The 12,582-nt window shown below is 40.6% G+C and overlaps 1 protein-coding gene across 1 annotated transcript in view; it reads left to right on the top strand.

Annotated features, from left to right (window-relative positions):
• The window catches only part of Fshr (follicle stimulating hormone receptor), a 215,724-nt gene that overhangs the window by 181,382 nt on the left and 21,760 nt on the right, over positions 1-12,582 (top strand). The window contains exons 5-6 of the mRNA NM_013523.3: positions 8,208-8,279; positions 9,950-10,027. Coding sequence (NP_038551.3) covers positions 8,208-8,279; positions 9,950-10,027 — 150 coding nt within the window. The remainder of the gene's footprint in view (positions 1-8,207; positions 8,280-9,949; positions 10,028-12,582) is intronic.

The raw sequence follows: 12,582 nt of genomic DNA, 5'->3' as shown, positions 1-12,582 counted from the left end.
TCTATAGAGACAAAAGATTTCCATGCGCTTCTGTGCATGTCTGTAGACGCTCTGTTACATGGGTACAGGAGCTCATTCTGTTGCCATTAGCTAAATGTTTTGCTCTTATCTAGCCTTCATTGGAAAAGTATGACTCCTCCCTCCTTCAATGACACAAAACTCATAATCATCGGTAACTGCTAATGCCTTGTCAAATCATGTACGCTATGGATGCAGGTACTACACAACTTCTCAGACTCCGACAGCTCAAAGCACATTACCTTCCTAAAAGCTTGCTGGTGACACATGCCTTTAATCCCAGTACTCAAAAGGTAAAGACAGGGCGATCTCTGTGAGTTCAAGGCCAGCCTGGTCTACAGGCTGAGTTCCAGGACAGTGAGGACTGCATAGTGAATCCCTATATCAGAAACAAACAAAGAAATGTTGGCAAGAATTAAGCATAGTGCATGTTCCAATCAGTGTAGAAATGTTAAATTTCCAGGACAAACACAGATATGCCTTTATGCCATTCATACTGTGGTTAAATAATATATGCTTTAAATTTTTTTTAATTTTATTTTATATTAATGTATGAGTATTTTACCTACATGTATGTGTACGTACCACATATTTGCCCTGAGTCTACAGAGTCCAAGAGTGGGCTCAAATTACCAGAAAGTGGCATTTCAGACCATTGTGAGTAATTTCAGGGTACTGGGAATCAAACCCAGGTCCTCTTCTAAGAGCAGCCAGTAGTCTTAACCACTGAGCTGTCTCTCAATTTTAATGAACCACTAAAAATAAAAATTGCTAGATAAGATGCAATTGTTCTGGGAGTAAATCAGGGGATCTAATTTGCTTTTTTTTTTAACTTTAACAACATATCTTTTGCTTATTTTTGATAATTCCACACATATAAACAATGAATCCTGATCATATGCATCGCAAATCCCCCCTTCTCACTGCCCCCAGATGCCCCTACACATCCTTTTCACCCTTTCATGTGAGACTTAAAATTAATAATATAGTACATCCAATTCGATATTGCCTATTGGAATGTTGAGTACGTTTGTTCTAGAGTAAGTTCACAGGTCCAACATGCATGTAACATCCAGAAGACCTCATTTCACACACTCTTCCCTCACCTCCCTCTTCCATGTTCCCTGAGCCTTGGTGGAAGTGAAGTTGACACTGATGTATATTTATGGCTGAGCACTTAACAGTCACTTATTTTCCATTCTTTGTCCAGATCTGAGTCTCTTCATGAACTGCTCACCAATCTAGAGAGAAGGTTTTCTGACGAAGGTTGACAGCCACACTAATATAGGGGTGTATGCATAAATATCTGAAAGGCAGTTATCAGCATGTCCTTTAGCAAAATAACAGTAGTAGTTTCTTTTCTAGGTCCTATGACCTCCTGAGACATGGGCTTTTTGTCCAAGTTATAGTACTATACCTAAATTCCTGCCTGTAAACCAAATCTCAAATTCAATCTAAAAACAATTGGCTACCTCCATAAACTTGGTGCCACTATTGCGTTAGTAAGAACATCTTGTCTGAATGAATATGCAGGTATACCATTGTCACATTTTCTCCACCAGTGGTATACATAGCATCTCCCAGATCTGTGAAAGCTAGCCAGCAGGGAGAAGGTTTTCAAGGCAAGGCCTAGATTTCTCTACAACCTGCCATGGAGATGAAAGTTGTAGGGTCTTTAGTTATAGAGTCTCACCATATACTTATGGCAAGCAACCAAAAGCAATGGGAATAGCCTGTGTTATTTTGGCACCTTTGAGGCTTCTATGACCAATAACCTTTAAGATTGTATTATTTGCCTGGCCATGAGATTTTCATTTAAAAGCCTATGACTTTTAAATGAAGCATTGTCCATGCATATAAGGTAGCTCTTAGGGGCCCTATTTAGACCTGTAGACAGGTCTCTCTCTGAGGAAATTCCATTTGAAACTGAATTCTGAAGTTTCAATTGGCCGAGTTGGAAAAAAAAAATGGAGCCCTCCTGAGCAAGTATATGCAAATAACTCAAAGTAGGGAGGAGAAGAAAGAGACACACTGGGCTTGAAGCCCACTGATGAAGCAACATGAGTCAGACAGAAGAGTTCATAGTACAGATATAAATTTCACCCTGGGTCTTATGGGAAATAATAAACCTTTCACAGCGAGGGCGCAAAGCAATCTGGTTTATGTGTCTTAGAAGAATGTGCTGCATGTTGCACAGAGAACGGATTGGAAAGGAACAAGATAAACTTTGAGGCCAAAAGGAAGCTATTTAATAAGGCAGGGAAAGGTAGCAACTGTTTTAGAATGGTGTCAAATGGAGGTGGAGAAAATTGCTCAAGATAACATTTCTGAATTAAAATCTAAGAATATTTTGAAATGGTCTGGCTATTGGACGATAGAAAGAAGCAGCCAATTTTTAACAGTTCTCCAATGAATGACTGATAGATGCCAACGTACTTCTTGGGAAAGAATCATAGGGGAAATGTTTGATGGAGGTGACTGTCAGGGGACAAATTCAGCTATTACAATGGACCATTCGGGAGGATGTAGAGAGTAAGATCTCATTCCTGGCAGACTAGGGAGGTCAGACTACAGGGATGAACCCTGAACTCACAATAATCCCAATCAGAAAGCCAGAGGAAACAAAATCTACTTGACTGGAACTATTGAAGAAGAAGACTCTGCAAACTAATAGAGGAAGGGAAGAAAACAAGGCAAATGAAAGTGATCAAGAAAAGGAGCGCAAATGAGTGTGACATAACTGAAATGGAAGAGAGAGACTTGTAACCTCCCCCAGCCTTAAGCAGGCTGGCTCAGACCTTGTTGCCACTGAGAATGATACCACCTAGGGTGGAGTCTTTCCCACCTAGATGGTTCTATTTTTCTGCAAAGTTCTTCTCCAAGACACTGCTACCTGCTGAGAGGCTGAGAGATTCCTGAGAGATTCCTGAGACAACAGGCAACCCAGTGATTGACACCTTCCTGCCAAACTACTGCTATCAGACAAATTGCTAACAGGCTGGCGACTGGCATCTGGCATTGAAAGTGGATCTGCAGGAGATGGGCTTTCCCCCTATATAAGCACAGATTTTTAGTAAACATTTGGGCTTTTTTAATATAATATTTTTATTAGATATGTTCTTTATATACATTTCAAATGCTATCCTGAAAGTTCCCTATACCCTCCCCACGCCTTGCTCCCCTACCCACCCACTCCCACTTCTTGGCCCTGACATTCCCCTGTACTGGGGCATATAAAGTTTGCAAGACCAAAGGGCTCTGGTATAGCTGTCTCGTATGAGGCTTAGTATAGAACAGATGATGGACATTTTAATGAAATGATTAACATATAAATGCCTTAAAAATCTCCTTACCCAATTACAAAAGAAGTCACTTGATATGCACTCACTGATAAGTGGGTATTAGCCCAGAAACTTAGAATACCCAAGATACAATTTGCAAAACACAAGAAAATCAAGAAGAAGGAAGACCAATGCATGGATACTTCATTCCTCTTAGAATAGGGAACAAAATACCCATGGAAGGAGTTACAGAGACAAATTTTGGAGCTAAGACAAAAAGATGGACCATCCAGAGACTACCTCACCTGGGGATCCATCTCATAATCAGCCACCAAACGCAGACTATTGCATATGCCAGCAAGATTTTGCTGAAAGGACCCTGATATAGCTGTCTCTTGTGAGGCTATGCCAGTGCCTGGCAAATTCAGAAGTGGATGCTCACAGTCAGCTATTGGATGGAACACAGGGACCCCAATGGAGGAGCTAGAGAAAGTACCAAAGGAGCTGAAGGGGTCTGCAACTCTATAGGTGGAACAACAATATGAACTAACCAGTACCCCCAGAGCTCGTATCTCTAGCTGCATATGTAGCAGAAGATGGCCTAGTCGGCCATCACTGGGAAGAGAGGCCCCTTGGTATTGCAAACATTGGGCTTTGATCAGCATGTGTCTTAGCCTCTTTATTTCTCACCATCTATTCTCTTTTTGCCCCAGCCTGCTTTTCAGGAGGACCCAGTTCGTGTGGCCACGGGCAGCCACAGAGACTGGCAAGGAGAAAGGCATGCTCTGGAAAGCTCTTCACAAAATATGAACTTGAATGTTCACTAGATTTAGTACTTGGTAGGCTGGTGGGTTTGGGACACATCGTAGTTTTGAATGAAGATGTGTAGGGTGTCTAATCAGATTGGAGCAGATTGGACCATATAAATGAGTTAAGAGGCAATGAAATAGTATTGCAGATATTACTTTCTGAAAGTTTTGCTGAGAAAGAAGGAAGAGACACAGGGCTAGACCTGAATTGAACATCAGGCGAGAAGACAACTACCCATCAATCTGGGTGAAACACAGTGCAAGTTGGTGTCTGTTTTGACCTAGGGTCTCCAAAAATTCCTAAGCAAGAGATTACATGTGACTGCTTTATGTACACATACAAACTCAGAGAAAGGAAATGAATGACTGAAAAGAAAAGAATGAGGAAAGTGGGGACTTCAAAGCAAGCATGTATTATCAGGGCCAGGACTGGTGGTGTATCTCTACAGTCCAAGCTACTCTTAGGGTTAAGGAAGAGAATGACAGTTTCAAGTCCTTTCAGGACTATGATACAAGTTCCAAAGTCAGTCTGAGCAACTTAGAGAGACACTGCCTCAAAACAGAAAGTGAAAAACTGTTCAGGGTATAACTAGTTGATAGGACACTTGTTTAGTATGTATGAGCCCCTAGGATAAAGATCAAGTGTTATACGATGAGCAAAAAAATGCTTTATCAACCCACTGTCTTCAAACCTATATGTAGTAGTATACAGACAGACAATTTGAGCTCACCCATGTAAGATACATGTAAAATATATTTAGAATTGTTCATAGAAAACAAAGAGGGGGATTCCAGACCAACCAGGAATTCTCTACTGTAGTGTTAAGTCCCAATCATTTCTGGATTTGTCAAGGGTTCAGAATGGCTTGACAAGATTCTATACATGCATATCATAAAAGTGGCCTAGAAATCCCAGACAATAAAATAAAAGCTACTCAGTATAGCTGAAGCAAGCATCTGCCACATTAAATCTAACAGCAGCCTATTGCCCTAGCAGCAGCTAGAGTAAAAGTTGGCCCAAGAGAAGGTGAAATGACAAAGACACCTATGATAGAGTGCCTACCATGCTGTCCACAGTCCACACATTTTCTGGCCTGTAGTGATAAACCAGCTTGTATCCAGTTCATGCAGGAGTTCACATGCAGATTCCTGTGATTTCAAGCCTCTGGATCTCCCTGCCTCTGTTGAAGACTAATTACCCCCAAATATCAGTGATATCTGACAAGCAAATCAGCCAAATTAGAGTTTTGATACATTCCTGGTGACAGAAACTAGAAATGTTTGAGAAACATCATGCAATTGACCTGGTATTTCATGGGCACAGGCTGCATTCCAAACCTACACACAGAGGAAGATTGTCAGAAAATATTAAATATAGTCACTGCTCTGATGTCTCATTAGGAGAATACTGAAAGAACACCATGGGAAGAGATCTAAAAATAGAAAAGGCTAGATCTGATGAAATAGGATTGCAGTAAATTGTGGGTCTTTAAAGTCCCAGCATTGTTCCCAACAGCTCTGAGTAGACTCTCAGGGGTTATTGGAGAGCAATGGCGTATGTTATTTTAGTGGAAACTCCCTGTGTCAAATACTAACAGATGCTAATGCTGGGCCATGGGGTGATTTTTACTCTCTCCTGTTCATGTCTTTGTCGATTTTTCACAAGTCTCATAATAAATGCATATATTACTTTGGTATGAAAAGAATATAGGCACTTTTTAAATGGCCAAAGTATGTAGAGTGACTGGCACTCTCACACATTGCTGGTTGAGTGCAACATGGTACACTTGTTTATTTAAAATAATTGCTAAGCTGTTTTCTGTTTAAATATGTGCTTGCCATCTGACCCAGAAATTACACTCCAAGGCATTTACCCAAGAAAAAGAAAAACCTATCCCTCTTCCCTCTCTCTTACTCTGTGTGTGTGTGTGTGTGTGTGTGTGTGTGTGTGTGTGTACTTTCTTTCTCTTTCTTGCTCAACAAACAAACAACAACCATGAACAAATGTTTAAAGCACCTTTTATATGTGTATAATATATCATATGAACATTAATACATCTAACCAATATTTTTCCATGAGAAAACCCTGAAATTGCAATTGGGTAATAGAGAAATAAATTGTGAATTATTCAAAGAAGAAATTCTATTTAACAAAAAAAAGGAACTACTAAAACATACAACATGGGAGGATTTCAAATATATCACATCTTAGAAGTATTAAAAGAAAAGCCAGCCAGACTCAAAAGTTGTTTGTTCTGTGATTCTATTTTGGAAAATAGAGCCTTTGGAAAAAACATATATAGCACAGAAAACTGATGGGTGGTTATTAGGATCTGGAGGTTAGGAAGGGGTTAAATGCAATAGGAACCCATAGGGGACCAGGAAATGGCATCAAATTTTATCTGGCTGTGGTCATGGTTACATGCCTCTACACACTTACTTTCATTTGTTGACCTTAATGTCAAAATGCTCATTTCTCTATATGGAAAATGGATTTTCAAACAGGACTTCACAATGGAACCCTGACTAGCCACAAATATCAATTCCACAGGGATTCTAGGCCTACGCCATCATATCTAGCTTCTAATTTTAAAAGAAAAATTAATGTCATAACAAACCCTCAAAAAGAGTATATGAACAGCCCATTAGTCCAGTAAAAAGCAGGAGATTTTGTTGGAAGTTTAAAAAGAAAAGCTTATCAGAATGAGTTCTATTGCAATGTTAGGAACCAAGTGGGAACACAGCCTCAGAGAAGCATTCCAACAATCCATAGACAAGATTAACTGACTTTCTCAATAAAAACATGGGGAACAAAATGCCAAAACTGAGTCCAGGGATTTGGTCCTTCACAATGATGTGTATGTCAATGGGATTCTTCCTGATGGGCGTGACAAGGACCAACTATGACTTAGCTAAGCCAGACACAGAAGGAAATGAAGGTAGAACTATACTAGAGGGTTTTGAGTAACTTACAGTAGGAAATCTGAAAGAAAAAAAAATGGTGTGCCTGATGGTTTTCATGAGTCACTAGACAATTAGCAACCACTTCTACCAAAATGTCACCTGGCTTAATTAAGGTACAGCTGGACATCACCACTTCATCCAACATTTCCTCTTATTTGCTTTCTACTCCAGAGAACCATCTAAGGTATGTTAAGAGATACCTATGCAAAACTCACTGGGTTTTCATAAATATCTAATCTGAAAGTGGGGCATCTATAACATGGTGCTATCTTTGGCCATTAGGAAATATGAATCCCTTCCCTCCCTGTACACCATTCCTTCAGAGCAATAACTCTGATGCATGTGCTGTAGAACTCCTAAATCAGGTCCTTGAGATTACAAAAACTGCACCAGTAGCAGTGGCCAACACCATTACTCATGCTGGTGCTATCTTCCTCCTCCCCTTCTTCACGTTTCCTGTCTGAGATGCTCTGAACCCATAGTGGCCATTACATTAGTCATCAGCTGCTTTCATCGCAGAGTCTCGGGCTTTGATTCCCAAGGAAGCTGAACACTGGGTAGGACCAAGGGCAGATCTGCTATCATCAAATGTAGGGATTTTTAAACTATCTCTCTGCTCAGGAAAACTTATCTCCAATCACCTGCAACCACTTTCTAATTGACCCTGTTTTTTTTAGATCACTTATATACCCTGAAATCAAAGAGTATGTACTCTGGCACAGTAACCCCAAAAGAAATTCTTTAAAAGGGAAAATACTAGTTCTCCAAGAAGTATATCAAGGCTGGAAAATGGAGTAACTAGGCCAATGTTATCTCATTTTAAGTCATTTTTAAATGCTGCTAACTTATTCATATTCAAAATTAAATCAGTATATGAATGATAGTAGAATATCAATGCCTTGTAAAAAGAATTGTACATTTCTTTGCTCTAAGGAATCAACAACCATCTAGCTCCTGGTGAGATTTTTTAAAACAAAAAGCAGATAATAAAAGTATAATCTATATTGTGAGAGCTCTGACACTGTTTTTTGACAGTCCATAATTGGTATTTTGAACTTGGAAAGTTCAGCCTCTGACAGATGTTTTCATGACAGCTTCATCTCTGCTTACTCTCACTTTGTCTCAATCTCTCTAGGTTAATATCCAACACAGGCATTAAACACTTGCCAGCCTTTCACAAGATCCAGTCTCTCCAAAAGGTTTTATTGTAAGTTTTTATTAATAGGATGTCAATCATCCCTCCATCTTCATAACAAATGTGAGATAGACTTACAAAGAGACAATGATTATCTTAGTTTACACTTCCCCAAATTTTAGTTTGTGTTTGGTTGGTCCCTGACTTTGAGCTTACTATAGCCTTCTGTTCTTTTCTTTTGACTATGGTCTCTAATATCCATCACAGTACATTTTCCAAATGCATGTCTCTAGGTGAGAGAGAAAGGAAGACAGTCAGCAAGAGGGGCCGTCAAAGTTCAGTTCAAATGAAGTTTACAGGTTCTGAATTAACTATTATCCACAAACAAACTTAGAACCAAACCATCAAAGTTTTCTATACATGGATACTTAACATATGTGGAGGCCCTTTTCAACTATAGATTCCTCCACCATTTGTGTTTAATCCCAGCACAGAGAAGGGGGGGGGGGGTTGTAAGAAAGAAAGAAGAAACAAAGAGGGATGGGAGAGGGAGGGAGGAAGAGAAGGGAAGGAGAGGGGAGGGGAGGGGAGGGGAGGGGAGGGGAGGGGAGGGGAGGGGAGGGGAGGGGAGGGGAGGGGAGGGGAGGGGAGGGAAGGGAAGGGAAGGGAAGGGAAGGGAAGGGAAGGGAAGGGAAGGGAAGGGAAGGGAAGGGAAGGGAAGGGAAGGGAAGGGAAGAAAAATGTTATTTCCAATAGGGAACCTGTGAGAATCTGGACAAACCGCAAAGGAAAGGGCCAGAGTGGGTTTTAAGCAGCTGAGGATATAGGAGAGAATCTTCTAGACTTCTTGAATTTTTTCCAGCTATTAGCTCTTCTGCTGTTATATGTTCACCCAAACTGGTAGGTCAGCCTGATGGAAGGATAAGTAAAACAAACAGAGAAAAACTTTTCAGTATCTTTTAACATGGGAAGAAAAAAAATCAATAATATTTTTCCCTGTGGTTCAAGTAAAAGGATAGAAAAAAAAAACACACAATATATAAGAAAAAGATAAAAGGCCTGAGGGATAACTCAGATGTAAGTGATAAGTTTATAAGTTCGAGGGCCTGAATTTGACACCCCTGACCCCTACATTTTAAAAGCCAACCATGTACCACCATGCTTAGAGTTCCAGCACTAAGGAGGTAGAGGCAGGATAATTGGGATTTGCTGGCCAGCTAACATGGCCTACTAGTCTATTTCTAAGCCAAAGGCAGATGGTGTCTCAAGAGAAAAATTAGTGGTACTCGTGGAATGACCTGATACTGTCCTCTGACTGCACGTACATTCAGAGAAAACACTGGAAGAATGAGAAAGGAGAAGACACAAATAAAATGAACAGAGAGGTCTGTCAGTAGGTACCACGTCAGCTTCTGTGTCTATCTTATTGAGCAGAGACCAACTACTGTAGAAACAAGGCCAATAAAGAGCTGTACTGAGAAGCTCAACCCAGTGACGTCTTCTCAGGAATCCTTCAAAGAGAAAGGGTCCTATGGCTTTACAATTTCTTCCTTGGGAAGAACTAGCACAATACAGATAAGCAGGCCATTTGTTGCCCAAACTTTGAGCTTATCCTCTGAACAAAAACTCTATCAAAATGTTACTCCAGCTGCAAATCACTTGGTGTCAGCAAACTGAATGTGGGGAAATTGCACAGGTGGAGCACACCACAAACATCTAATTTGTCTGCTCTCTCTTCTTAGAGACATTCAAGATAACATAAACATCCACATCATTGCCAGGAACTCCTTCATGGGACTGAGCTTTGAAAGTGTAATTCTGTAAGTAAGTGGGCAAACCAACCCATAGCCTAACACTCGGTCCTTCACTAATCTCTGTCTTTCTCACAATGGGCTAAGTCTTTGTGTGTTTGTTTAACACTGGTATCTCCCCATTTAAATCACTCTATGGTTTCTGTGTTTCCTCTCATTTCTACATCTCTGAATCTCAACATGGAGTCACGTTAATAATTCATGATTCAGTAGTGTGATTCAAGTATTTAAAATGGCTCTTTGATGGATGGTCTCCCGTGATACAGCATCTGCTCCAAAGGACAAAATAGCTTGTGTGTCAATAAAGCTGATTACTGCATGGCAAGGCTTCTGTTGCCAAAAGGGAACAATGACGAGTGAGGTGGACGTGAGAAACATGGCCCCATCCTCAGTCGTCATAACCACAGGAAGTAGCTCCCACGCAGGCCCATGCTGAGCATGCAAAGAGTCTCCATTGCTCAGAATAATCACCCGAGCTCTTGAGCTCTCATTCATCTTTCCGGATTCTGGGGAAGGTTTTGTTTGTTTGTTTGTTTGTTTGTTTGTTTGTTTTTCATTTTTTATTTGATATTTCTTTATTTACATATCAAATGTTATCCCAGTTCCTAGTTTCCTCTTCTAAAACCTCCTCTCCCCCTCCTCTCCCTGCTCACCAACTCACCCACTACCACTTCCAGGCACTGGCATTCCCCTATACTGGGACATAGAACCTTCACAGGACCAAGGGCGTCTCCTCTCACTGATGACTGATTAGGCCATCCTCTGCTACATATGCAGATAGAGCTATGAGTATTCTTTGGTTGGTGGTTTAGTCCCAGGGCGCTCTGGGGATACTGGTTAGTTCATATTGTTGTTCCTCCTATGGGGATGCAAACCCCTTCAGCTCCTTGGGTCCTTTCTCTAGCTCCTTCATTGGGGACCCTGTGCTCCGTCCAATGGATGGCTGTGAGCATCCACTTCTGTTTGTCAGGCACTGGCAGAGCCTCTCAGGAGACAGCTGTATCAGGCTCCTGTTAGCAAGCCCTTGTTGGCATCCACAATATTGTCTGGTTTTGGTGGTTGTTTATGGGATGGATCCCCAGGTAGGGCAGTCTCTGGATAGTGATTCTTTCAATCTCTGCTTCACACTTTGTCTCTATAACTCCTTCCATGGGTGTTTTGTTCCCCCTTCTAAGAAGGATCAAAGTATCCACACTTTGTTCTTCCTTCTTCTTGAGTTTCATGTGTTTTGCAAATTGTATCTTGGGTATTCTGAGATTCTGGGCTAATATCCACACTTATCAGTGAGTGCATATCATGTGTGTTCTTTTGTGATTGGGTTACCTCACTCAGGATGATATCCTCCATATACATCCATTTGTCTAAAAATTTCATAAATTCATTGTTTTTAATAGCTGAGTAGTACTCCACTGTGTAAATGTACCACATTTTCTGTATCCATTCCTCTGGTGAGGGACATCTGGGTTCTTTCCAGCTTCTTGCTATTATAAATAAGGCTGCTATGAACATAGTGGAGCATGTATCCTTATTACATGTTGGAGCATCTTCTGGGTATATGCTCAGGAGTGGTATTGTTGGGTCCTCCAGTAGTACTATATCCAATTTTCTGAGGAACCGCCAAACTGATTTCCAGAGTGGTTGTACCAGTTTGAAATCCCACCAGCAATGGAGGAGTGTTTCTCTTTCTCCACATCCTTGCCAGCATCTGCTGTCACCTGAGTTTTTGATCTTAGCCAAACCAGAGATGCTGAAACTTATAGAGGAGAAAGTGGGGAAGAGACTCAAACATATGGGCACAGGGGGAAAATTCCTGAACAGGACACCAGTGGCTTTTGTGTAAGATCAAGAATTGACAAATGGGACCTCACAAAATTGCAAAGCTTCTGTAAGGCAAAGGATACTGTCAATAAGACAAAAGGACAACCAACAGATCTGATAGAGGGTTAATATTCAATATATACAAACAACTCAAGAAGTTAGACTATAGAGAACCAAATAACTCTGTTAAAAATGAGGTACAGAGCTAAACAAAGAATTCTCAACTGAGGAATACCACCAAATGGCTGAGAAGTACCTAAAAAAAATGTTCATCATCCTTAGTCATCAGGAAAATGCATATCTGGGGAAGTTCTTAAATGCACTAGGTGTAACTAACAAATGACTTTCTAATCCTCTCTGTTAGTAGACACTTCTCGGGATAGCAAAGAAACTAGGTTATGAACTACCAATGATTCCCAGGATTAATGCAACTTAGATGCACACAAACTAACAGTTGGGGACTGTCTGATTGCAATTATACCTTAAGAAGCGAACTCCTGCTTCCTGTTTCACAAATTGTCATGAATTCATTTCACAGTGTGATTTCTCATGATTCTGTTTTTAAATGACCTTTATTGTATGCACTCTGCCAAGAGCAGCAAACGCCATACAGATCTTGTCTGCTCTTCACCATTTTGTTTATGGCTGCTGTGTGATTCCATACCCACACACTTCTCAAGAGAGTACACTTTTCTCTTGGGAGTCAACATTTTTTCAGACATATCTCTGAAAGGTAAGTTCACACT

Source organism: Mus musculus, chromosome 17, assembly GCF_000001635.26.
Source record: "Mus musculus strain C57BL/6J chromosome 17, GRCm38.p6 C57BL/6J".
Classification (NCBI taxonomy): Eukaryota; Metazoa; Chordata; class Mammalia; order Rodentia; family Muridae; genus Mus; species Mus musculus.
The sequence above is the reverse complement of the archived record's forward strand: the minus strand, read 5'-3'. Positions and strand labels throughout refer to the sequence as shown.